General features: G+C 47.4%; 1 protein-coding gene across 1 annotated transcript in view; it reads left to right on the plus strand.

Moving 5' to 3' along the window:
* The window catches only part of CRYBA2 (crystallin beta A2), a 9,537-nt gene extending 6,930 nt beyond the window's left edge, over nt 1–2,607 (plus strand). Inside the window, exon 5 of the mRNA XM_069985057.1 lies at nt 2,366–2,607. Within this exon, the coding sequence (XP_069841158.1) occupies nt 2,366–2,513 (148 nt within the window). The 3' untranslated portion in view covers nt 2,514–2,607. The remainder of the gene's footprint in view (nt 1–2,365) is intronic.
* The last annotated feature ends 22,224 nt before the right edge of the window (nt 2,608–24,831 follow it).

Here is a 24,831-nt window from a genome sequence, read left to right on the forward strand (position 1 = left end):
TAACCCCTTCAGGGTCTCTGTCTTCTTAGAAACGTAACTTATCTATTCTGCCATTGACCCAGAGGGGATAAGAAAAAATTGTATTTTAACAGACCCTCCCCCCCCCCAAGAAAACTTTTTACAGTTTGAAAAACTTTTTTTAAATTTTTCTTGGAGGGGGGGGGGGGGGGGCTGGAATACAAAAACAGCACGTCAGCATTTTGGGATTTTTGTACTTTGTTTGTCATGTTTGCAGCTTTCACCATTCAGTATAAGCCGATGCAACGATAGCCAAGCTGAATATTCGATATATATATATATAAATTTAATTTAATTTATTTATTTATTTATTTTGTTATTTATTTATTTAATTTATTTATTTAATTATTTCATTTATTTATTCTAAATTTATTTAGTATTAATTTATTTAATTAATTTAATTATTTTATTTATTTTATTTCTTTATTATTTATATATTTATTATTTATTTATGTATTTATTTATTTATTATTTAATTATTATTCATTTATTTATTATTTTACTTAATATTATTATTATTATTTTTATTTATTTTTTTTGCTTCACTATAATCTCTTCTTCTGTTGATGGAACTGTGATGGCCGGGGTTCTTTTTGGTTTTCTTGCAGGAGTTGGGTTTGCATTACTACCACTTGCCACACATAGAGGATTTTTTTATAGTTATTTTTATAGTTAGTTTTCTTTGGTAGATGGATGAGCAGTCAAATCTATCCTGATTTCTTGTTTTGTTGTTGTTGTGGTGTTTACTGTGGGGGTTAAAGGGGAACTCCAGTGAAAATGTTTCTCTTCAACTGGTTTCAGAAAGTTATATAGATTTATAATTTACTGTTATTTAAAAATCTCAAGTCCTCCTGCACTTATCAGCTGCTGTAAGTCCTGCAGGAAGTGGTATGTTCTCTCCAGTCTGACACGGTCTCTCTGCTGCCACCTCTGTCCATGTCAGGAACTGTCCATAGCAGCAGCAAATCCCAATAGAAAACCTCCCCTGCTCTAGACAGTTCCTGATATGGACAGAGGTGGCATCTGCCGCCTATGATTCCTAAGTGAAAGCAAAACTACAATTTCTATGGAAGGTTACAGTTGGAAAAAGCAGGATCCCCCTGCTGCACAGAGGATTTTAGGAGTGTGCTGATCTTGGGAAAGGGTCACAGATCCCACTTTTTTTTTCTTTCAAATCAAATGATTTCCATTACTTATCAGCTGCTGTATGTCCTGCAGGAAGTTGTGTATTCTTTCCAGTCTGACACAGTGCTCTCTGCTGCCACCTCTGTCCATGTCAGTAAATGTCCAGAGCAGGAGAGGTTTTCTATGGGGATTTGCTGCTGCTCTGGACAGTTCCTGACATGGACAGAGGTGGCAGCAGAGAGCACTGTGTCAGACTGGAAAGAATACACCACTTCCCGGACATACAGCAGCTGATAAGTACTGGAAAGCAGTTGATTTGCACATCTCCCTGTGTAAAGTACAGCTTTATTTAAATGGCCGCACAAAGAACACAGCCATACAGCCCGGCCGCTTGATTAGTTGTGCTGTGTAAAGATTCTGCAAATGAGTAACTATCTCAGTGATCGGCACTCACCCTCTCACTCACCATCCTCCCTTGCAGAAGTCACTCCTCCTATCACCTGTTGATGTCACTCCTGTGAATGTCACTCACTCACCTGTAGATCTCACTCATTTGTTGATGTCTCTCACACTTTCACCTGTTGATGTCACTCACCCTCTCACTCACCTGTTTATGTCACTCACCCTCTCACCTGTGGATGTCAGTCACCCTCTCACCTGTGGATGTCACTCACCCTCTCACCTGTGGATGTCACTCACCCTCTCACTCACCTGTTGATGTCACTCACCCTCTCACCTGTGGATGTCAGTCACCCTCTCACCTGTGGATGTCACTCACCCTCTCACTCACCTGTGGATGTCACTCACCCTCTCACTCACCTGTTTATGTCACTTACCCTCTCACCTGTGGATGTCACTCACCCTCTCACCTGTGGATGTCACTCACCCTGTCAATCACCTGTTGGTCACTCACCCTCTCACTCACCTGTAGATGTCACTCACCCTCTCACCTGTGGATGTCACTCACCCTCTCACCTGTGGATGTCACTCACCCTCTCACTCACCTGTGGATGTCACTCACCCTCTCACCTGTAGATGTCACTCACCCTCACACCTGTTGATGTCACTCACCCTCTCATCTCTTGGTCAGTCACCCTCTCACCTGTGGATGTCACTCACCCTCTCACTCACCTGTGGATGTCACTCACCCTGTCACTCACCTGTTGGTCACTCACCCTCTCACTCACCTGTTGGTCACTCACCCTCTCACCTGTCTCTTTAGGTGGGTAGCATACCAGTTCCCCGGGTACAGAGGATACCAGTATGTGCTGGAGAGGGACAGGCACAATGGTGAATACAAGAACTACAATGAATACAGCACTCAGGCTCACACTAACCAGATCCAGTCCATCCGCCGGATCCAGCACTAAGGACACTGCACACACCCCGGGCTGACCCCAAACCCTTCCAGCTACCCATCCTGGCCGTTAACTGACTACTGGCCTGGTCCCACAGTGACACTGACAGAAATAAATTTATCTTTAATGATACATTGTGACTTCTGTGCTTTGTATATTAGTTTAGGATACATCACATAGACCTAGTTGGGGTGTGTGACAGAGAGGGCTACTATATGAGGGCACGGAGGGGGGGGGAAACTACTATATGAAAGTGCAGGGGAACAATAATTAATATATAGGGGCACAGGGGGATCTAACTACAATATTAGGGCACAGGGGGGACCTAACTACTATATTAGGGCACAGGGGGACCTAACTACTATATTAGGGCACAGGGGGACCTAACTACCATATGAGGAAACAGGGGGACTTAGCTTATATATGAGAGCACAGGGGAGCCCTAACTACTATATAAGGGCACAGGGGGGCTAACTACTATATAAGGGCACAGAGGGACCTAACTACTGTATTAGGGCACGGGGGGACCTAGCTACCATATGAGGGTACAGGGGGACCTAACTAATATATAAGGGCACAGGGGAGCCCTAACTACTATATGAGGGCACAGGGGGGGGGTAACTACTATTTGAGGGCACAGGGGGGACCTAACTACTATATGAGAGTGTAGGGGAACCCTAACTACTATATAAGGGCACAGGGGGACCTAACTACTATATGAGGGCATGGGGAACCTAACTACAATATTAGGGCACAAGGGGGACCTAACTACTATATGAGGAAATGGGGGACCTAACTACTATATTAGGTCACAGGGGGGACCTAACTACTATGTGAGGGTACAGGGGGACATAACTACTATATTTTGGTGCAGGGGGGCCTAACTACCATATGAGGGCACAGGGGGACTTAACTACTATATAAGGGCACGGGGGGTAACTACTGTTTGAAGGCATAGGGGGGACCTAACTACTATATGAGAGTGAAGGGGAACCCTAACTACTATATAAGGGTACGGGGGGACCTAACTACCATATGAGGGTACAAGGGGACCTAACTAATATATGAGGGCACAGGGGAGCCCTAACTACTATATGAGGGCACAGGGGGGGGTAACTACTATTTGAGGGCACAAGGGGAACCTAACTACTATATGAGAGTGTAGGGGAACCCTAACTACTATATAAGGGCACAGGGGAACTAACAACTATATAAGGGCACAGGGGGACCTAACTACTATATGAGGACATGGGGAACCTAACTACAATATTAGGGCACAAGGGGGACCTAACTACTATATGAGGAAATGGGGGACATAACTACTATATTAGGGCACAAGAGGGACATAACTACTATATGAGGGCACAGAGGGGAACTAAATACTATATGAGGGCACGGGGGGACCTAACTACAATATTAGGGCACAGGGGGGACCTAACTTCTATATGAGGGCACGGGGGACCTAACTACTATATTAGGGCACAGGGGGGTAACTACTATTTGAAGGCATAGGGGGGACCTAACTACTATATGAGAGTGTAGGGGAACCCTAACTACTATATTAGGGTACGGGGGGACCTAACTACCATATGAGGGTACAGGGGGACCTAACTAATATATGAGGGCACAGGGGAGCCCTAACTACTATATGAGGGCACAGGGGGGGTAACTACTATTTGAGGGCACAAGGGGAACCTAAATACTATATGAGAGTGTAGGGGAACCCTAACTACTATATAAGGGCACAGGGGAACTAACAACTATATAAGGGCACAGGGGGACCTAACTACTATATGAGGACATGGGGAACCTAACTACAATATTAGGGCACAAGGGGGACCTAACTACTATATGAGGAAATGGGGGACCTAACTACTATATTAGGGCACAGGGGGGACCTAACTACTATGTGAGGGTACAGGGGGACCGAACTACTGTATAAGGGCACGGGGGGACCTAACTACTATATTAGGGCACAGGGGGATCAAACTACTATATGAGGGCACAGGGGGGACCTAACTACTATATGAGGGCACAGGGGGACCTAACTAATATATGAGGGCACAGGGGGGACCTAACTACTTTATGAGGGCTCAGAGAGTGCCTATAATATATAAAAGCACAGAGGGGGTGCATGTAATATATAGAGGCAAAGTAAAAAACTATATACAAGTACAGAGTGGTCTAACTACTAACTACTACATGGAGGCACAAAGGGGCCTGACTACTATATGGACACCTGTGCATGGACCCGAGGCATGAGCTCAGCACACAACCATAAGAGTGTGGTGATGTCATCAGTCAGGTGCAATTACATCATCATGGAGCAGTCAATCACCAGTACTTGATGGGTTATGATTGGCTGCTTATGGATCAGCATTAGACCAAACTCACAGACTGTAGTGTACAACTGTATAAGAGCTCTTTATATGTGAGAAATAACGGCAATTTTAAATGTGCCCCTCACTGTATAATGATGGATGGATCCCGAAGCAAAAATTCAGACTAAATCACCACTAGGGGGCGCAAGTGATGAACACGAGCAGCATCATAGAGAGCATCTACTGCTCATCACATCTACAGCAAGAGAGGTCAGAGGGGACAGGATGGGAGAGATCATTACAAAGTCACAGATCACAATACACTGCGGTGTCCATGTCAATATAGCAGATATATATCTGTATATAGGGGGAGTTATATTCCTGTATATAGGAGCAGTATTATAGTAGTTATATTCATGTATATAGGAGCAGTATTATAGTAGTTATATTCTTGTATATAGGGGCAGTATTATAGTAGTTATATTCTTGTATATATGAGCAGTATTATAGTAGTTATATTCCTGTATATAGGGGCAGTATTACAGTAGTTATATTCTTGTATATAGGAGCAGTATTATAGTAGTTATATTCCTGTGTATTGGAGCAGTATTATAGTAGTTATATTCCTGTATATAGGGGGCAGTATAATAGTAGTTATATTCTTGTATATAGGAGCAGTATTATAGTAGTTATATCCCTGTATATAGGAGGCAGTATTATAGTAGTTATATTCTTGTATACGGGGGCAGTATTACAGTATAGCGTAGTTGTATTTTTGTACAACAGGGTTACTATATTTTAGTTACTATCCCACACGTATAAACATGGCTGGAGTTGCCCTTTAAGTACATATATAACAGAAGATTTCACGTCACATTCAGCGCCCTGGAACTTGATCGGTATGTTGTGCACCATAATTCTCTGCAAGATTAGTTTCTAGGGTAACCTGGAGGGGAGAGGTAAGGTCCGTGCACAGTAACCCTGCCGCTCCGCGGTCCATCATCCCGGGGGTGGGTGATAACATTTATTTAGCCGCAGCTTCAATGACAGACGCATACATGATATCTCAGTAATCCAGGATACAGGGATCTCTATGTACAGATTTAAGCAGGAACATCTGGCTGCGGCTCCGCGGTCAATACCATCCAGTCATTTGTTTTACAGCCGCTGATAACAAATAATAGATGTTTTATTTTTGGCTATTTGTGATACGGTTTATATTAACCCCTTAAGGACAGAGCCTGAAATGGCCTTAATGACAGAGACAAATTTTATGAATTTGACCAGTGTCACTTTATTCATTAATAACTTCGGGATGCTTTTACCTATCCGGCCGATTCTGAGATTGTTTTCTCGGGACATATTGTACTTCACATTTCTTGTAAATTGGAGTCGATACTTATAACGAATCTTTATGAAAAAAAACAAAATAACGTGAAAAATTGTGAAAAAATGCATTTTTCCAACTTTAAAACTTTTCTGCTTATACAGAAAATGGTTATACCACATAAATTATATATTAAATAGCATTAGCAACATGTATACTTTATGTTGGCGGCATTTATTAAACTATATTTCATTTTTTTTAGACAATAGAAAGCGTAAAACATTAGCAGCAAATTTCCAAATTTTCAGTAAAATTTCAAAATCTTTAGAGACCTGTTTAGGTTTAAAGTGTATTTGAGGGGCCTGTATGTTAGAAAGCCCCACAAAGCACCCCATTTTAGAAACTGCACCCCCTAAACTCTGCAAAAGCACATCGAGAAAGTTTTTTAACCCTTTAGGGGAGTCACAGAAATAAAAGCTAAGTGTGTAAGAAATTTGAAAATTTTAATTTTCTGTGCAGAGATTTTATTGTAATCCAATAATTTTCATAATTATAAACCGATTACCAGAGAAATGCACCCCAATATTTATTGTTCCGTTTCTTCAGTTTATAGAAATACCCCATATGTGGCCCTATTGCGCTATTTGACGCAACCACAAGCCTCAGATATAATGGAGCGCCTAGTGCATTTCAACGCCTCCGTTATATTTGGTCATTTCTGACTGTACCACTTCAGGTTGGCAGAGGCTCTGGGGTGCCAAAACCTAAAAAACACCCCTAAAGGGACACCATTTAGAAAACTGCACCCCTCAAGGAATGTAACAAGGGGTGCGGTGAGCATTTGGACCCCACAGGTGCTTCACAGATTTTCCGAACAATATGGCGTGAAAAAAGACAAAAGTATTTTTTACACTAAAACGTTGTTCTAGCCTTCAATTTTTCATTTTTACAAGGGGATAAAAGGAAAAAAAAAAACACAAAACATGTAGCGCAGTTTCTCCCGAGTACGGAAATACCCCACATGTGGCGATAAAGTGCCAAGCGGGCGCAGGACGAGCCTCCAAAGGGAAGGAGCGCCAATTGGCTTTTGGAAGCTGGATTTCACTGGAAAGGATTTCAAGGGCCATGTCGCATTTACAGAGCCCTCGTGCTGCCAAGACACTGGAAACCCCCCACAAGTGATTCCATTCTGGAAACTACACCCCTCAAGGAATCTAACAAGGGGTGCAGTGAGCATATGGACCCCACTGGTGACGGGCACAAATGTGGAACAATGTGACGTAAAAGTGAAAATTTTTTCACTTTCACGGCACAAATGTGCCCGTCATCCAGGGGTCCATATGCTCACTGCACCCCTTGTTAGATTCCTTGAGGGGTGTAGTTTCCAGAATGGGGTCACTTGTGGGGGGTTTCCAGTGTCTTGGCAGCACGAGGGCTCTGTAAATGCGACATGGCGTTCATCATCCATTCTAGCCAAATCCAACCTCCAAAATCCAAATGGCGCTCCTTCCCTTCGGAGGCTTGCCCTGCACCCACATGGCGCTTTATGTCCACATGTGGGGTATTTACGGACTCGGGGGAAATTGCTCTACACATTTTGTTTTTTTTTTTTCTCTTTTAACCCCTTGTGAAAATGATAAATTCAAGGCTAGACCAACATTATAGTGTAAAAAATGTAATATTTCATTTTCACGCCTCATTGTTCCACATTTGTGCCCGTCACCAGTGGGGTCCATATGCTCACTACACCCCTTGTTACATTCCTTGAGGGGTGTAGTTTCCATAATGGGGTCACTTGTGGGGGGTTTCAACTGTCTTGGCAACACAGGGGCCTTTTAAATGCAACATGACCCCTCGAAATCCATTCCAGCCAAATCCAGCCTCAAAAAACCAAATGGCGCTCCTTCCCTTTGGAGGCTTACCCTGCACCCGCATGGCGCTTTATGTCCACATGTGGGGTATTTCCGTACTCAGGGGAAATTGCTCTACACATTTTGTGTTTTTTTATCTTTTAGCCCCTTGTGAAAATGAAAAAATCAAGACAAGATCAATGATTTAGAGTAAAAATTTTTAAAAAATTACACTAAATGTTGGTCTAGCCTTGATTTTTTTCCATTTCCACAAGGGGTTAAAAAAGAAAATGAACACAAAACGTGTAGGGTAATTTCCCCTGAGTACGAAAATACCCCACATGTGGGCATAATGTGCCATATGGGCACAGGGCAAGCCACCAAAGGGACAGAGCGCCATTTAGAGGCTGGAATGGAGGATGGAGGTCATGTCGCAATTACAAAGCTCCTGTGCTGTCCCAAATGTGGCCGTCACCAGTGGCGGAACTACCGCAGTAGCAGCAGTAGCTGCTGCTATGGGGCCCGGCACAACAAGGGGCCCGGCAGCAGGGGCTGCCTGAGTGAGGGAATGGTATTTGTGTAGAAGCCGGGGCATCACAGAAGAGAGAGAGAGGGGGAAATAAAACACGGATGCACCCTCTCTCTCTCTCTCTCTCTGTCCCGGTCACTGAGAAGAAGCCCTGACAGGAGACTCCTCTCCTCCTGCAGCAGCTAGAGGCCGCTCTCCTGTCTGGCCTGTCAGCTGCCTGCACGGAGGAGCATGATAACCTCTGACCCCCAGCCCTCTCCTGCCGGACCTCAGGCATGACAGCTCCTTCCCCCTTCGGTAAGTATATACTGTCGCCTATAAGGTGTGTGTGGTTGGGGAGGGGGGATGTTGTATGGTGGCTGCTATGTTGCATAAGTGTGTGTGTGGGGGTGGGACTACAACTCCCAGTGTGGTCTGTCTAGATCCCAGATCACACTGGGAGTTGTAGTCCCACACTGTCAATAATATGACAGTGTCAATAATTTGAATTGTCCCATTTTTCCTTGCAGTGCCAGCCAGGATATATACATGCAGTACTATGTACATACACACACATGCAGTGCCAGCCAGGATATATACATGCAGTACTATGTACATACACACACATGCAGGGGCGTAACTAGGATTCATGGGGCCCCATAGCAAAAAACTGAATGGGGCCCCCCCTTGCCCAACATCCTCACCTGGCCCACCCAGCTGTAAGAACGAAGAAACGCTGCGTCGGGCAAGATAATTACTGTATGTGTGGAGGCTCTTATGGCTGGAGGTACACAGCTGCCTCCAGCAACGTGTTGTGAGCCCTACATGTACCCATATGGCCACTAGGGTACTGTGCCACTGCCTCCCCCTTGTGTACCCTGTCATCATCTGTTGCAGAACTACAACTCCTATTATGTGATGTAGTCCTGCATATTATCCCACAGACCATGCTGGGAGATGTAGTCCTGTATATTACCACACTGCATGCTGGGAGATGTAGTCCTGTATATTACCACACACCATGCTGGGAGATGTAGTCCTGTATATTATCCCACACAGCATGCTGGGAGATGTAGTCCTGTATATTACCCCACACACCATGCTGGGAGATATAGTCCTCTATATTACCCCACACAGCATGCTGGGAGATGTAGTCCTGTATATTACCACACACCATGCTGGGAGATGTAGTCCTGTATATTACCACACACCATGCTGGGAGATGTAATCCTGTATATTACCACAAAGCATGCTGGGAAATGTAGTCCTGTATATTACCCCACACCATGCTGGGAGATGTAGTCCTGTATATTACCACACACCATGCTGGGGGATGTAGTCCCACATATTACCACACAAACCATGCTGGGAGATGTAGTCCTGTATATTACCACACACCATGCTGGGAGATGTAGTCCAGTATATTACCCCACACACCATGCTGGGAGATGTAGTCCTGTATATTACCACACACCATGCTGGGAGATGTAGTCCAGTATATTACCCCACACACCATGCTGGGAGATGTAGTCCTGTATATTACCACACACCATGCTGGGAGATGTAGTCCTGTATATTACCACACACACCGTGCTGGGAGATGTAGTCCTGTATATTACACCACACACCGTGCTGGGAGATGTAGTCCTGTATATTACCCCACACAGCATGCTGGGAGATGTAGTCCTGTATATTACCACACACCATGCTGGGAGATGTAGTCCTGTATATTACCCCCACACCATGCTGGGAGATGTAGTCCTGTATATTACCACACACACCATGCTGGGGGATGTAGTCCTCTATATTACCACACACCATGCTGGGGGATGTAGTCCTCTATATTACCACACACCATGCTGGGGGATGTAGTCCTGTATATTACCACACACCATGCTGGGAGATGTAGTCCTGTAAATCCCCTACTATGAACTGCCAATAGGGCATGATGGGGGTTGTAGTTCTGCAACTTGAATGTCCACAGGCTGCAAAACTACAACTCCCACCATGCACTGTTAGCAGGACATAGTGGGGGTTGTAATTTTCTGGGGGTAATCTCACCTGTCCTGGTTCCTGCTTCGTCCTGTGTGTCTGCTCTACTCGCCTTCCTCTTCTCTCTGGTCTGGGGGGGGGGGTGATGGTCTGAGTTTGGGGGGGGGGGGGGGGGTGATACAGGCTGGGAGGATTGGCCCTGGGACACTGTGGGGGTGTGGGTGGGGATTGGCTTCAGGACAATGCAGGGGTGGTGGGGAGTTGTCCCTGGGACACTGTGGGGAAGGGTGGGGGTGATGCTGGGACACTGGGGGGGGGGGGGGGGGGAGTTGTCCCTGGGACACTGTGGGGAAGGGTGGGGGTGATGCTGGGACACTGGGGGGGGGGGGAGTTGTCCCTGGGACACTGCGGGGGAGGGGGACTTTGGGGACACTGTATGGAGGGTGGGTGTTCCTGGGGGGGGGGGGGCTGGGGCTGCTGGGGACATACTATGTGTGTGTGTGTGGGGGGGGGGGCTGTGAGGGGGAGGGGGGCTGGGGCCGCTGGATGAGGGTGGGGTCGCAGGACGGGAGCCACAGAGGGCGCTGGACCGCCGGTCGGGGGACACAGGAGATACCGTACGGGGGCGGGGCCGCAAGGTATGCTAGATGGGGGCAGGAGCTGCATGTTATGCTGGACAGGGGGACGCAGGGGACGCCGGACGGACGCAGGGGACGCTGACAGGGAGGGGCCTCCGGACGGGGGACGCCGTGCACATTGCAGCTGGGCATTTGCAGCACCCGGGAGGCCCGCTCGGCGGCCGGGTGCTGCTAGTGTCAGGGGGCCCAATCCATTTCAGGATCGGGTACAGGGCCCCCTGATGCGGCGGGCCCCATAGCAACCGCTACGGTTGCTATGGCGGTAGTTCCGCCACTGCACACATGCAGTGCCAGCCAGGATATATACATGCAGTACTATATATATATATATATATATATATATATATATAGTATTGTTCAGTTCTGTTATGGCGGTATTGTTCTTGTCTGGTATGGTGGTATTGGTCAGGTCTGGTATGGTGTTATTATCCAGTCACAGTATGGCGGTATTGGTCAGGTCTGGTATGGCGGTATTATCCAGTCACAGTATGTCGGTATTGGTCAGGCCTGGTGTGGCAGTGTTATCCAGTCACAGTATGGTGGTATTGGTCAGGTCTGGTGTGGCGGTGTTATCCAGTCACTGTATGGTTGTATTGGTCAGGTCTGGTATGGATGTGTTATACAGTCACAGTATGGCGGTATTGTTCAGGTCTGGTATGGTGGTATTATCCAGTCACAGTATGGCGGTATTGTTCATTAGGTCTGGTATGGCTGTATATGTTAAATGTGCATTGTCTGAAGCTTTTACCTACCAATCCTATGGCGAGAATCGCTACAGACAATATGCAGATCATTTAATGTGCAAACTTGTTTATATATTTTAAGCATTTAAAAACCATGTAGAAAAAGAAAGATTCAGACAATGTATGTGGCCGAAACCACACGTCCATTTCTTCCCCAGTAGCCGGGAAGTGTGTGGGGGGGCCCCTTGGAAAGTTCGCTATGGGGCCCAGCCATTTCTAGTTACGCCCCTGGCCGTCACCAGGGGGGCATATCCCCGCTGCCCCCCTTATGGGGTGTAGTTTCCAGAATGGGGTCACTTGTGGGGGGTTTCTACTGTCCTGGCCGCACAGAGGCTTTGTAATTGCATCATGGCATCCTCTAATGGGAATGGCGGCCATACCTATTTAGCTAGGGAAAAGGGACAATTATTAATTTATTTGGGGGTATTAGGCCAATTATTGGTTTATAAGGTTGGAAAGGACAGGTGTCCATCAAATTCAACCTGTGTTGATCCAGAGGAAGGCAAAAAACCCTCGTGAGGCAGACGACAGTAGCCTCATCACAGGGGAAAAATTCCTTCCCGACTCCATAATGGCGATCAGAATAATCCCTGGATCAACGTGACCCCTGAAATAGGAATAAGGGACAGAATTTAGATAATGTAGAACCCCAGTGACGTGTAGTACGCCTTGAAGCGATCCAGTATGCAGAGGGCGGGGGGATCAGGACAGGTGGCACACTGGAAAATGGCGTCCTTCCTGATCCCCCTGTTACGCCACACTCTGCACTTCTTCTGGGGTCTCCCTTTCTCCAGTGTGGGGGACGTCACCTGGAAAATGTTGCCCTGGTGCGATACGGGGTCCCTCATATCCAGAAGCGCTGGGTCCGCTCCATGGCTGCTAAATATTAGGGCTCTATTACTGCTTCTGATATTTTCGGATCGTGCCGCAAGCTACAGTAGCTCAGGCAGCGAGAGACCAGAGGAGGGGGCGCTGGTATAAAAGTTATCCCCGTACAGGTGGTAACCTTTATCCAGCAGTGGGAAGATCAGTTCCGGAACAATCTCCCCACTAACTCCGAGGATTGGGGGTGGGGGGCATCTGGGGGCTGGATTCGGGTGTTCCTTCCTTCATACACTCTAAGGGTACGTGCACACTGCGGAATGGCGAAGGATAACCCTTTGTGCATTCCGCAGCTGGCACCCACCGGCGGACTGATGGAGGCGCGCGTCCCCGCTCTTGTCATAGACTCCATTCTATGCACGGGCGGATTCCGCTCTCCGTCCAATGTGTTAATTCTTTGGACGGACAATGGAATCCGCCCATGCATAACATGGAGTCTATGACACGGGTGGAGACGCGCGCCTCCATCAGTCCGCCGGCGGGTGCCAGCTACGGAATGCACAAAGGGTTATCCTTCGGCATTCCGCAGTGTGCACGTACCCTAAATCTGTAAGTGTTACCTGAGGTACTCTCACAGAGTTTGTAGAATTTCACGCCATACCGTGATCTCTTATTGGGACGGTACTGGCGGAAAAGACATGTCTGGGGGGCAGCGTACGCTACTCTACCCCCCAGACACGTCACTAGATGATGAGGATGAGGATGAATGGAGGAAAGAAGGATCCCCCCATTCATCCTCACTGGCTGTTTTGGTGTCGGAGACAATAATAGCGTATGCGTCCGATACCGAAAACGCCCTGGGGGCCATCTTTATACGGGGATTGGTATATGGGGTATGTAGTGGTGTAGTGTAAAACTTTATTCAATGTAGTGTAGTGTAATGTAGTGTTTTTTACGTGTTTTTTTTAACATTCAGTATAAAAAAAAAAAACCTACGCCAGAAATGGTGTTGCTGATAAATGCCGCACTTATGTGCGGCACTTATCAGCAGACCGTGGCAGTAGGATATAGAAAAAAACACCCTACGCCAAAAAGGATGAGTCGCTGGTTAGCAGCGCACTTACATGCAAAGCTGATCAGCACTCAGCGGCGGTAGGGTGCGGAAAATAAAAAAAAAAAAATTGGAAAAAAATTGGAGAAAAAAAAAACATTTTCTACATGCTGAACATCCCTGTAGCTACTGATAAGTGTATAATATACACTTATCAGCCGCTAGGGGGCAGTATTCCGGAAAAAGCCGGAAAAAGACGAAGTTAGACGACGAGGGACCCGAAAAAAGCCGAATGGGAGCGCCGGAAATAGCCGAAGGGGACGACGCGAGAAGAGGACGCCGCAGACCCGGAAGACGCCGATCGGGACCCCGGATCCGGTGAGTATGGCCCAAATACCTGCTCTGAACCCCTCAGCTACCTAGCTGAGGGGTCCAAAGCAGGTATTTTACACCTTGGGGGCACTTATATCGCCGTGATCGGCTGGTCGGTCCCGGCCGGCTGATCACGGCGATCGGGACCGTGGCACCAGGCCACCATTACTTTTATCAGTAATGGCGGTCGGTGCCGTCCTCGGACAGCACCGACCGCCATTTTTTTCCGGGTCATCGGGTCAACGATGACCCGGAAAGCTGCAGATCGCCGCTATTGGCTGATCTGAATTGATCAGCTAATAGCAGCGATCGTCAGCACGGGGGGGGGGGGGGGGGGGTTAATCACTCCCCGTGCCGACAAGCTATGCCATCATTACCCGCAGCGGTCGGGTAAACATTGGGCGTAAATTTACGCCCTGGTGCGTTAAGTACCAGGCTGCGAGGGCGTAAATTTACGCCCGATGTCGTTAAGGGGTTAAGAGATGCGAGAATAAATATTATAAAAGGTCATTAATAGGTTATCACATCACACGGGGATAATAGCCGGACAGTCACGAGGTAAACAGGAGCCACGTAAAATGCAGCTACTGAAAATGTCATATTACATCTTCTGGATTTTCTGTGTAATAGTGTGAAACAATAACTGGTCCAATCTCACAGAAGAGCTGCTGTAAAGCAAACTGCTGCAAAACTTCCTGCTGACTATGACAGAAAGGAGTCAGGTGACACTTGCAGCAGCTCGCTGTGTACAGGGCCCTGCAGATCGGCCTGGAGCCCATGTGACCCCTGCATAGTTGCCAACATTTGAAATTTTTTCCCAGGGACACTTTAGCGTTAAAAGGGGGTGTGGCTTATTGTGGGTGTGGTCTCGGTTGGGTGTGGCCTATCATGAGTGTGGGTTCAAAATTTTTCAGTTAGAATTTATAGTCAGAACAACAGAAAAGGAGCATTACAAACCCCAGTATTAGGTCCCCAGTATATTACACACCCCAATATTAGGTCCCCAGTATATAAAACACCCTAGTATTAGGTCCCCAGTATATTACACACCCTAGTATTAGGTCCCCAGTATATTACACACCCCAGTATTAGGTCCCCAATATATTACACACCCCAGTATTAGGTCCCCAGTAGGGCTGGTCCGAACCTGGTTCGGGTCGGGTTCGTAATAACCTGAACCCTCGGAAATTATTCCCGCTGTCTGCCCGCTCCGTGCAGCGGGTGGATACAGCGGAAGGACCGCCTGAACAACTGGGATACAGCCATAACCATAGGCTGTATCCCAGTTTTCCAGGCGGTCCTCCCGCTGTATCCACCCGCTGCACGGAGCGGGCAGACAGCGGGAATCGAATGCCGATTGTTCGGGTTCATACCAACCCGAACCTCGGCAGATTCGGACCATCTCTAGTCCCCAGTATATTACACACCCTAGTATTATGTCCCCAGTATATTACACACCCCAGTATTAGGTCCCCAGTATATTAGACACCCCAGTATTAGGTCCCCAGTATATTAGACACCCCAGTATTAGGTCCCCAGTATATAACACACCCCAATATTAGGTCCGGGGGGGACACATCAAAGGGCTATGGGGTCCGGGGGGGACACATCACAGGGCTATGGGGTTCCGGGTGACACATCACAGGGCTATGGGGTCCGGGGCGACACATCACAGTGCTATGGGGTCCAGGGGGCACACATCACAGGGCTATGGGGTCCGGGGGGGACACATCACAGGGCTATGGGGTTCCGGGTGACACATCACAGTGCTATGGGGTCCAGGGGGCACACATCACAGGGCTATGGGGTCCGGGGGGGACACATCACAGGGCTATGGGGTCCGGGGGGACACATCACAGGGCTATGGGGTCCGGGGGGGACACATCACAGGGCTATGGGTTCCGGAAGGCACATCACAGGGCTATGGGGTCCAGGGGACACATCACAGGGCTATGGGGTCCGGGGCGACACATCCCAGGGCTATGGAGTCCGGAAGGCACATCACAGGGCTATGGAGTCCGGGGGGACACATCACAGGGCTATGGAGTCCAGGGGGACATATCACAGGTCTATGGGGTCCGGGGGACACATCACAGGGCTATGGGGTCCGGGGGGGACACAGGGCTATGGGGTCCGGGGGAAACATCACAGGGCTATGGGGTCCGGGGGAAACATCACAGGGCTGTGGGGTCCAGGGGGCACATCACAGGGCTGTGGGGTCTGGGGGACACATCACAGGGCTGTGGGGTCTGGGGGACACAGGGCTATGGGGCAGGTGGTATAATGTTACGGCTGATATATGATTCCCCCCAGTATAATGTACAGGTCCCACTATAATGGACGCCATCCTTCTATAGACACCTGATGGATATAACCTGTACGTTACTGAAGCTTCTGTCGTCTATTCTTATAGTGATTCCACTAAATACACTGAAGCCATAAAAGATGTCAGCAATGTAATTTCCCATCTGTGACACCTTTATAAATAGAAGAAAAGGCCTCGTCCTTCATGGATGCAATGGAAAATCCCAGTGACAGATGATGGAGCGGCCGCCTATCTTCCCAGGAATGGCGCAGTCAGGTGCAGCGTCTGGGATCCGGGCGCTGCTCTCGCTCCGTCCCACCTTATCAGGTGATCGGGGACAACAGGTTATTATGTCCTTTGTTTAACAATGAATAATTAACAGAGACGACTATTGCTGTAGGTAAAACTGACAGAGCGGCTGACTGGCGGGCGGGGGAGGGGGTCGAGAACAAAGTGATCTGCGGGTGACATATGTATGCCTGGAAAGACTTTATCACATTAACCTCTTCACTGCCTGGAATACTGATAGGATGGAGGATGATGTCACGTCACTGGATATTATGTGACCCCTTATTATATAGGATACCGCACAGTGCACCCTTATTACGGGGCATAAAATCATATTGGTGTCATCATAGAGAGAATATTTGATGATTACAGAGTAATACAGTTTTCATCAGTTTTCCCTCTCAGCAGCCTCCTTCTCTGTCAGTTTCCCTGACCGGATGTAGACTAGCTGCTAGGATGTCTCTCATAAACAAAGAGAAAAGAGAGGATCCTGTACCCCTAAGTCTCACTGAAGCAGCAGCAGCATGGAGGACATTATAGAGCAGTACTGAGCAGTATAAGCTGTGAATCCAACAATACCATGAGAAAGTAGAAAGAGCAATGTCTCAGTGTGTCCTTGCCTCTCCCTATGGGCAGCAGACTGTAAGCTGCAGTAATCAGATGCCCAAGCCAAGCAGCTTATAAACTAGAGAGAAGAGAGTGAGTATACAGACAGAGCCCCTCAACTATATATAGGATAACAACAAAAAAGATTTTTTTTAAAAAAGGAAATTTGAATCCCCCTGGTGTCAGGGGATTCAGTTATACAGATTTGTAATTTACTTCTATTTAAAAATCTCCTCTCTTCCAGTACTTATCAGCTGCTTTATGTCCCGTGGGAAGTGGTATATTCTTTCCAGTCTGACACAGTGCTCTCTGCTGCCACCTCTGTTCATGTCAGGAACTGTCCAGAGCAACAAGTCCCCATAGAGAACCTCACCTGCTCTGGACAGTTCCAGACATGGACAGAGGTGGCAGCAGAGAGCACTGTGTCAGACTGGAAAGAATACACCACTTCCTGCAGGACATACAGCAGCTGATAAGTACTGTAAATTTTTAAATAAAAGTCCTTCCCAAATCTGTATACCTTTTTCACATCAGTTGTTTTAAAAACCCCTTGAAAACCCAAACTAGCACCAGGGGGGGTCGGGGATAACATTGTGGACCCTTCATGCAGAAGCAGATATGATGGCAGGTTATACGTCTCCTCCATATACCCATTCACCTCATATACAATGTACAGAGGGGGATATAGGAAGCGTGCGGCAGAGGTGGTGACAGAGGGAGAAGAATAGATACCATGGCGCTCACAGTTACCAGGATGCGGGACGGTTCCTTTTATTGTGATTATACTGAGCAAACAGCAGCTCGGAGCGGAGATAAACAGCAGCAGGTGCTCTCCTGGGCCAGCAGGTGGGGGGGGGGGGGGGGGCGTATACCTGACACAATGTCCCATATACTGTAATAATCAGACAAAGCCTGGGCTGCATCCTGCCTATCCCATATAGAAGTCTGCTGACATATAGGGAGCTCTCTACTCTACATAACAGGGAACGAGACTAGTTACAGTCTCTTATTTACTTATTTATTTATTATATTATTATTATTTTTTTCAAATATTTTTTTCTTAAGACCATTGTGAGGCAAATTGCATCCCATGATCCCCGGATAGCAGCAGCAGCGGTAGTAGTGACCCCTCTGACCCCGCTGAGCTGTATACACCCTCTCTGAGGTTGTATACACCCTTCTCTCGGGAGTCTCTAGCTGCAGCAGGATGTCCGTCCGTGTAGGTGTAGACTTTGTTTAAAATAGTAAGAGAGTCAGAATGGTTAAAGTGGCTTCGGTTCGATGAAACCTTTGACGTGTCATAGAGACATGGGTCTGTGCGTCGCCATCAGCGGGGAGCTGCTGCTAGGAGAGCTGACTAAATTTGCTTTTCTTTGTCTATGTCATAGAGATGTGTCAAAAGTTTTGATAGATCGGGGTCTGAGTACCGATCAGGAGAACGAGTCGGGAGAAGACTGCACTGCAGCACGGTCCACTCTCCGCTCTGTGTTAGAGAAAGAGTGAAGCCCATAATGTAAGGGCCCTATTCCACCAGACGATTATCGTTCAGATTATCGTTAAATTGTTCGAATCTAAACGATAATCGTTTGCTTGCAATGCAGTTAACGATTAACGACTGAACGAGAAATCGCTGATCGCTTTCTAAGACCTGGACGTATTTTTATCGTTGCTCATTCGCAAATCGTTCGCATTGAATAAGACATCGTTCGGTCGTTCACAGTAGATTCGAACGCATTAGCGAAGAAAAAATTATCGCAAATACGATCATAAGTTACGATTATCGTTCCATGGAAATGAGTGAATGTTTTCAGGTCTTTCGCAATAGCGGTCGTTTGAGATCGTCAATCGTTAACGATTATGCAAACGATAATCGTCCGCTGGAATAGGGCCCTTATTCTCACATTACCCCAAGCTCTGGGCCATGTCACTCATCCTCCTGGTCAGACTGTGTGTAAGGGGCCTATTCCACGGGAGCGATAATCGGCCCGATTTGGCCCATTATCGCTTGGTGGAATAGAGAAAACGATCAGCCAATGATTGTGTTATTGGCTGATCGGTTAGGGCCAGACCTAAAATCATCGGTCCCCCACCATGCATCGCTACGGTGGAATAGCCCTGCGCGGCGACTGGCGATTTGAGAAGAGCAGCATAAATTACCTAGCAGGGCTTCTCCTCCGCTGTCAGACCGCTCAGCCAATCACAGGCCAGGACCGCCGCGGCCAGTGATTGGCTGAGCGGTCTGACAGCTCAGTCAGGCCGCTCCGGAGCTGCTGATGCGCCACGGGACCCGGGGAGGAAGACGGAGCGGAGAAGAAGAACAGCCAGGTAATGTATGCTGCAAGGACTTTGGTAACGATGTCCCTGCAGCCCTCGCTCAACGATCATCGGGCCTTGGAATAGGCCCAGTAAACAACGTTTACAACGTTGATCGGACCCCCATCGGCCCGTGAAATAGGACCCTAAGTCTATGGAGACTGGCTCTTATTCTTACACAGAGCGGCGGGCAGTGCAGTCTTCTCCCGGCTTGTTCTCCTGATCAGTATGGATCTGAACACTCAGACCCTCAGAAACTTTTGACACATCTCCATGATGTCTCCGCCATCTCAAAAGTTTTTTAAACGACAGTGCCACTTTAATACACTATAGAAAGATGAGATCCTCTCCTTCCTAAAATACGTCCTGTTTCAAGTATTCACCATTCACCAAGGTAATAGTCATCATTCATGATTTACAAGGTCGTCCAGAACTGGGGAATCGAGCCCTTGATTTAAAATGACCTATATAGAGTTCTTATATAAAGCTATAGGTCTCTATGGTAACAGACTACATGCACACCCTGTGTAGTCTGATCCCGCAGTCATATCATCTTCCTTCTTCTACGTTTTGTTAACCTGTGATAGGTTACACAGTGGCAGGGGACAGCTGGATAACAAGGCCTGCAGGATCAGACTACAGTGAGATGAGGCAGCCAGCTCACTCTGGCTTTTGTTCCTGTGTACTTGGCTTGTGCCTGGCCGTCCAATATAGTAAACAGATGTGTCACCTGGACCCCTGTAGTGAGCTGCACCATGGTTTGATTAGCCTGTAATTTAACTTGGATCAGGATCAGACTACACAGGTTTGTAGTCTGTTACCACGGAGACATATAGCTTACATATATATATTCTCTCAAGGACTCCATTCACCAGTTTTGGACAAAGATATATGCAGATATGAATGTAATCATTATACAAGAGCGTAATATTTACTGATGGGGGGGGGGGGGGGAGCGAGGTGGTGACAACCGTGTCAGGCTTCTCCCTGTGGTGACCGACGTCTGATCACAACACAAATCAACCAGTAAAAATAGTAATAATAGACAGAGATGGAAATAACAGTAAATCACATTGTGCTGAAAACTAAACGCAATCAGAGCAATATCTGGCGGTCGGTGCGGGAAGAAGAGGCCGGTGCGCTCCGGCGGCTCCAGCTACAGATGGAGGAGATCTCCGAGGCAGGTGCGGCCGCGCTCAGCACAGATGCTGACTGATAAAACTGACGGCCGTCGCCCTGTGAAGTGTCTGTAGATGGAAACCGACATAGAGGAACTGATAGGAGACACGCCACATATCTAGGCCTGAGGTTAATCATCCACGTGGCGCACAGTGCGAGGTGGGGGGGGGGTCTGTGTCCTTAAAGGGGCTCTCCTCCTCTGTAGTTCTTTTCTGTTAGAAGGACCCTCCATGAATAACCTGATACCAGGATATACCAGCTGCCATCACCTTTAATCTGTTAGGATTCTATTTCCCTGCAGCGCCACCACAGGAGAAGTGAGATATTACATAGCTGTAACTGAAAGCAATGGGCCTGGACATGCTGGGTCCTCCAGAGAGAAAGAGAGAGAGAGAGAGAGAGAGAGAGAGAGAGAGACGCTCTTTGTAGCTGCTCTTCACATAGGTTTTGGTTAAGTTTTAGTGTAATAACGGATTATACTATAAGGGATTGTGGATTACAGTGGCGGGGGATTATTTCACTGTACATGGAGAGCTGCCCTTTAAGCCGCAGGGAAATTAAATAATTAGGTCTAATTCCCTGTAACAATTCTGACCCGTGTGGCCTGAGCCTGAGCGTCTTCCCTGCTGACTCTTTATTAAGAGATCAGATGTACGATGGGTGGAGTTATCCTTTAATTGCCCATAAGTCTATATCACTAATGCCAGTAACAGGGGGCGGGGCGGTGACAACCTCAAAGATTTTTTAAAGGGGCTTCCAGGCATTACTATATATATATGTATATACAGTATATACAGTATATATATATATATATATATATATATATATATTAAAAGACAAATGTCATACACACCACAAAGTGTCCACCAGAGAGACAAAATACTGATAGAAATAGGGTCAGCGACTGTGTGTGTCCGTGCACCGGATCGGGTTTTCCTGGATTACATCTATATACTGACAGCGGGAACTGCCCTCACTGTTGTTCTGTATTCTTTTCCCTATGGCCATTGTTATATTATCTACCAACTGTTGTGGTGTATACAGGGTTGCCGAGCACGGGGGACCCCCAGGGTGTGTTTTTTGGTCGTTTTAGATCTTTTTGATGTCTTTTATGTGTCCTCTTCATTATGCGGATGTACATTATGTACTTTATGGACTGGATGTCGCTGTTTGTTAGGGCCCTTTTAAGCTGCATTTACACAGACAGATTTACACATTGCACATTGTTCATTGTTTTGCTGAGATCAGATGGAGTAAACGATCCTATTAGCGATTGCAGTAATGATCATAGTAACGATCGCAACTAACGACTATCGTTCTGTGTAATGGTGCGTTTACACGTAACAATTATCGTGCGAATTCGAACGATAATCGTACGTGTAAACGCAGTGAACGATCAAACGACTAACGAGAAATCGTTCATTTTGATCTTTCAACATGTTCTCAAATCGTCATTCGTCGTTCACAAAAAAATTCGCAGATCGTTCCGTGTAAACAGTCGTTCGCCGATTTAACCAATGTGTGAGATAGGCTTAAGCAATCGCAAAACGATTTTCCGTATGGTATAATGTACTGTCTAAACCCTGATCGTTATGAAAAAAAAATGGTTACTCCGACATCGTTAATCGTACGATCGGGCCAATTATCGTTTCGTGTAAACGCACCTTAATATGGTGAACGATCTCTGATAACGATAAACAATCTCGTTTGCAATTGTTTATTCTTAAAGGAAACCTGTCACCGGGGACACAGGCACAGAGCCCGCCTGATCCCCCGGTGCAGCCCCCGGATACTTACCCTTTCTGGTGAGTCCCGCTCCTGGAGCCGGTCCTGGGACGAATATATCAGCGCCCGAAGCCATGCGCGCGCTGTATGCAAATTACCTGAGATGAGTCCAATGCCCATAGAGAATGACTGGAGCCGTCATTGTCTATGGGCATCGGACCCATCTCTGCAGTGCGTGCGTATGGCTTCGGGCGCTGATATCTTCGTCCCAGGACCGGCTCCTGGAGCGGGACTCACCGGAAAGGGTAAGTATCCAGGGGCTGCACCGGGGGGTCGGACGGGCTCTTTGCCCGCGCCTGCAGTGACAGGTTTCCTTTAAAAATTGCTTTGAGGGTCCTTTTACACAGAGAGATTATTTGACAGAATATTTTAGAGATTTTTGAAGCCAAAGCCAGGAATGGGTTTGAACATAGGAGAAATCTCAGTCTTTCCTTTATGACCTGTTCTCTGTATATAATCCATTCCTGGCTTTGGCTCAAAAAAAATCTTTCAGATAATTTGTTGGTGTAATAGCGCCCTTAGTCTATAGTCTGTTCCTGGCTTTGGCTGCAATGATCTGTCAGATAAATTGGTCTATTATCTGTGTGTGTAATTTTCTGTTTCGTTAGTTGCTCCCAGAGGAGAAACAATGACACGGCTCCTACTAAAATCAATGGGTGGTGCGCTGTGTGGCTGTTGGGTCCTCCAGAGTGAGAGACGCTCCTTGCAGGGCCGGACTGGGATTGAACCTCAGCTCTGGCATTTCATAGCACACAGGCCCACTTGCTGTGGGGCGCTCGCCCGAGAATCTGGGACAGGTTTCCTGGATTCCTGGGATGGCCCTGGAGCACTGGACAGTTCAACACTGGCCTCTGATGGCCGATCCTGTCTTCCTCCTGGCCCTGCGACTGCTTCTCTCTACTGTAGAGGAGGAAGACGGGACAGGCACACAGAGGGTACCGGCCCATCTGGCATTTGCCCAATTTTCCAGATGGCCAGTCCAGCCCTGGCTCCTCTAATCTCTTTGGCCAACAGGTAAAAGTGCTGAGCGGGGTTTCCTATTCGCATGACCACATGGACATACATAGTTGCATATCAGCTACCCACTAGTGTTTTTGTGGTTTGGTAATTTTCCTCAGGGAACTTTCTTGGTCTTGTCCAGAATGGGAGAGCCTCTTCTAATATGGATTTCCTGTTGACATGATCACATAGACATACATAGATGTACCCCTGTTTTCTATTAGCTGTGCCCACTAGTTTTTTGTGGTTTCTGTGATTTTTCCTTAGGAGTCTTTATCAGCCTTTGTATCCACTCTACTCTTTGGCTCCAGGTGATGTCCAGAATGGGGGACCCGCTTCTAATATGGGTTTCCTTGACCTGTTGTACATCGTCCAATGGACGCAATGATACAATGGCACAAAAACCTAATTATATGTAAAGCGTTAAGGTGGCTGCGTCACTGACCCATCTACCAGCCCCATTGCTGTGAGTGGCATCTCTCTGGGTGCTCTAAGCCTCATCCGCAGAACATCACCCAGATATGGTGGACGTGGGTGGAGAGCCTCATCCCTGCTATGTGTCAGGCTGAGCTGCCATGGACGCCGCTGGGTGCAGTGTTAAACCCCCTAATCCTGCGGCTGTGTGCAGCGATACCTAACACTAGAGGTGCTGGCCTGGATAATCCTGCCTGCCATTATGAATATAGATCAGGTAACAGCTGGCCTCTTCAGGGGACGCGCACAATTAAATTGGTGGGTTACAAATGACATTTGCATTTTCCGAGAAACAGGCTTCACATGTAACCAGGCACCGGGCACGAAGGCAGAAAACAGATTCAGTGACAGCGAGGGGGGGGGGGGGGGATGACCGCCGCGCCAATCCCGGCCCTGCCGCCATCCCCGACGCCACTATCTCAGCTGTGAAGCCGTGAAATCCGACATTTTTCTAATTTCGGCCGCCCCCAGGTTATATTTATATGGAGGTAAACATTGGTGGATGAATGTTGGGAGAACCTCTATGTGTGGGGGACATGATGATGAGCCCACCGACAGTGACCTGGAGGAGCGGAACGCAAGGGTTACGGATTATTGTTATAATATTGCAGAACTACAACTCCCATCATGCCCAGAGCAGTGCCCCCCCCCAACTTGTTGCTTTTCAACTGTTGCAAAACGACAACTCTCATCCTCCTAGAGCAGTGCCCCCCAGCCTGTTGCTTTTTAACTGTTGCAAAACGACAACTCCCATCAT

The sequence above is a fragment of the Dendropsophus ebraccatus genome, chromosome 9 (genome assembly GCF_027789765.1).
Source record: "Dendropsophus ebraccatus isolate aDenEbr1 chromosome 9, aDenEbr1.pat, whole genome shotgun sequence".
Classification (NCBI taxonomy): Eukaryota; Metazoa; Chordata; class Amphibia; order Anura; family Hylidae; genus Dendropsophus; species Dendropsophus ebraccatus.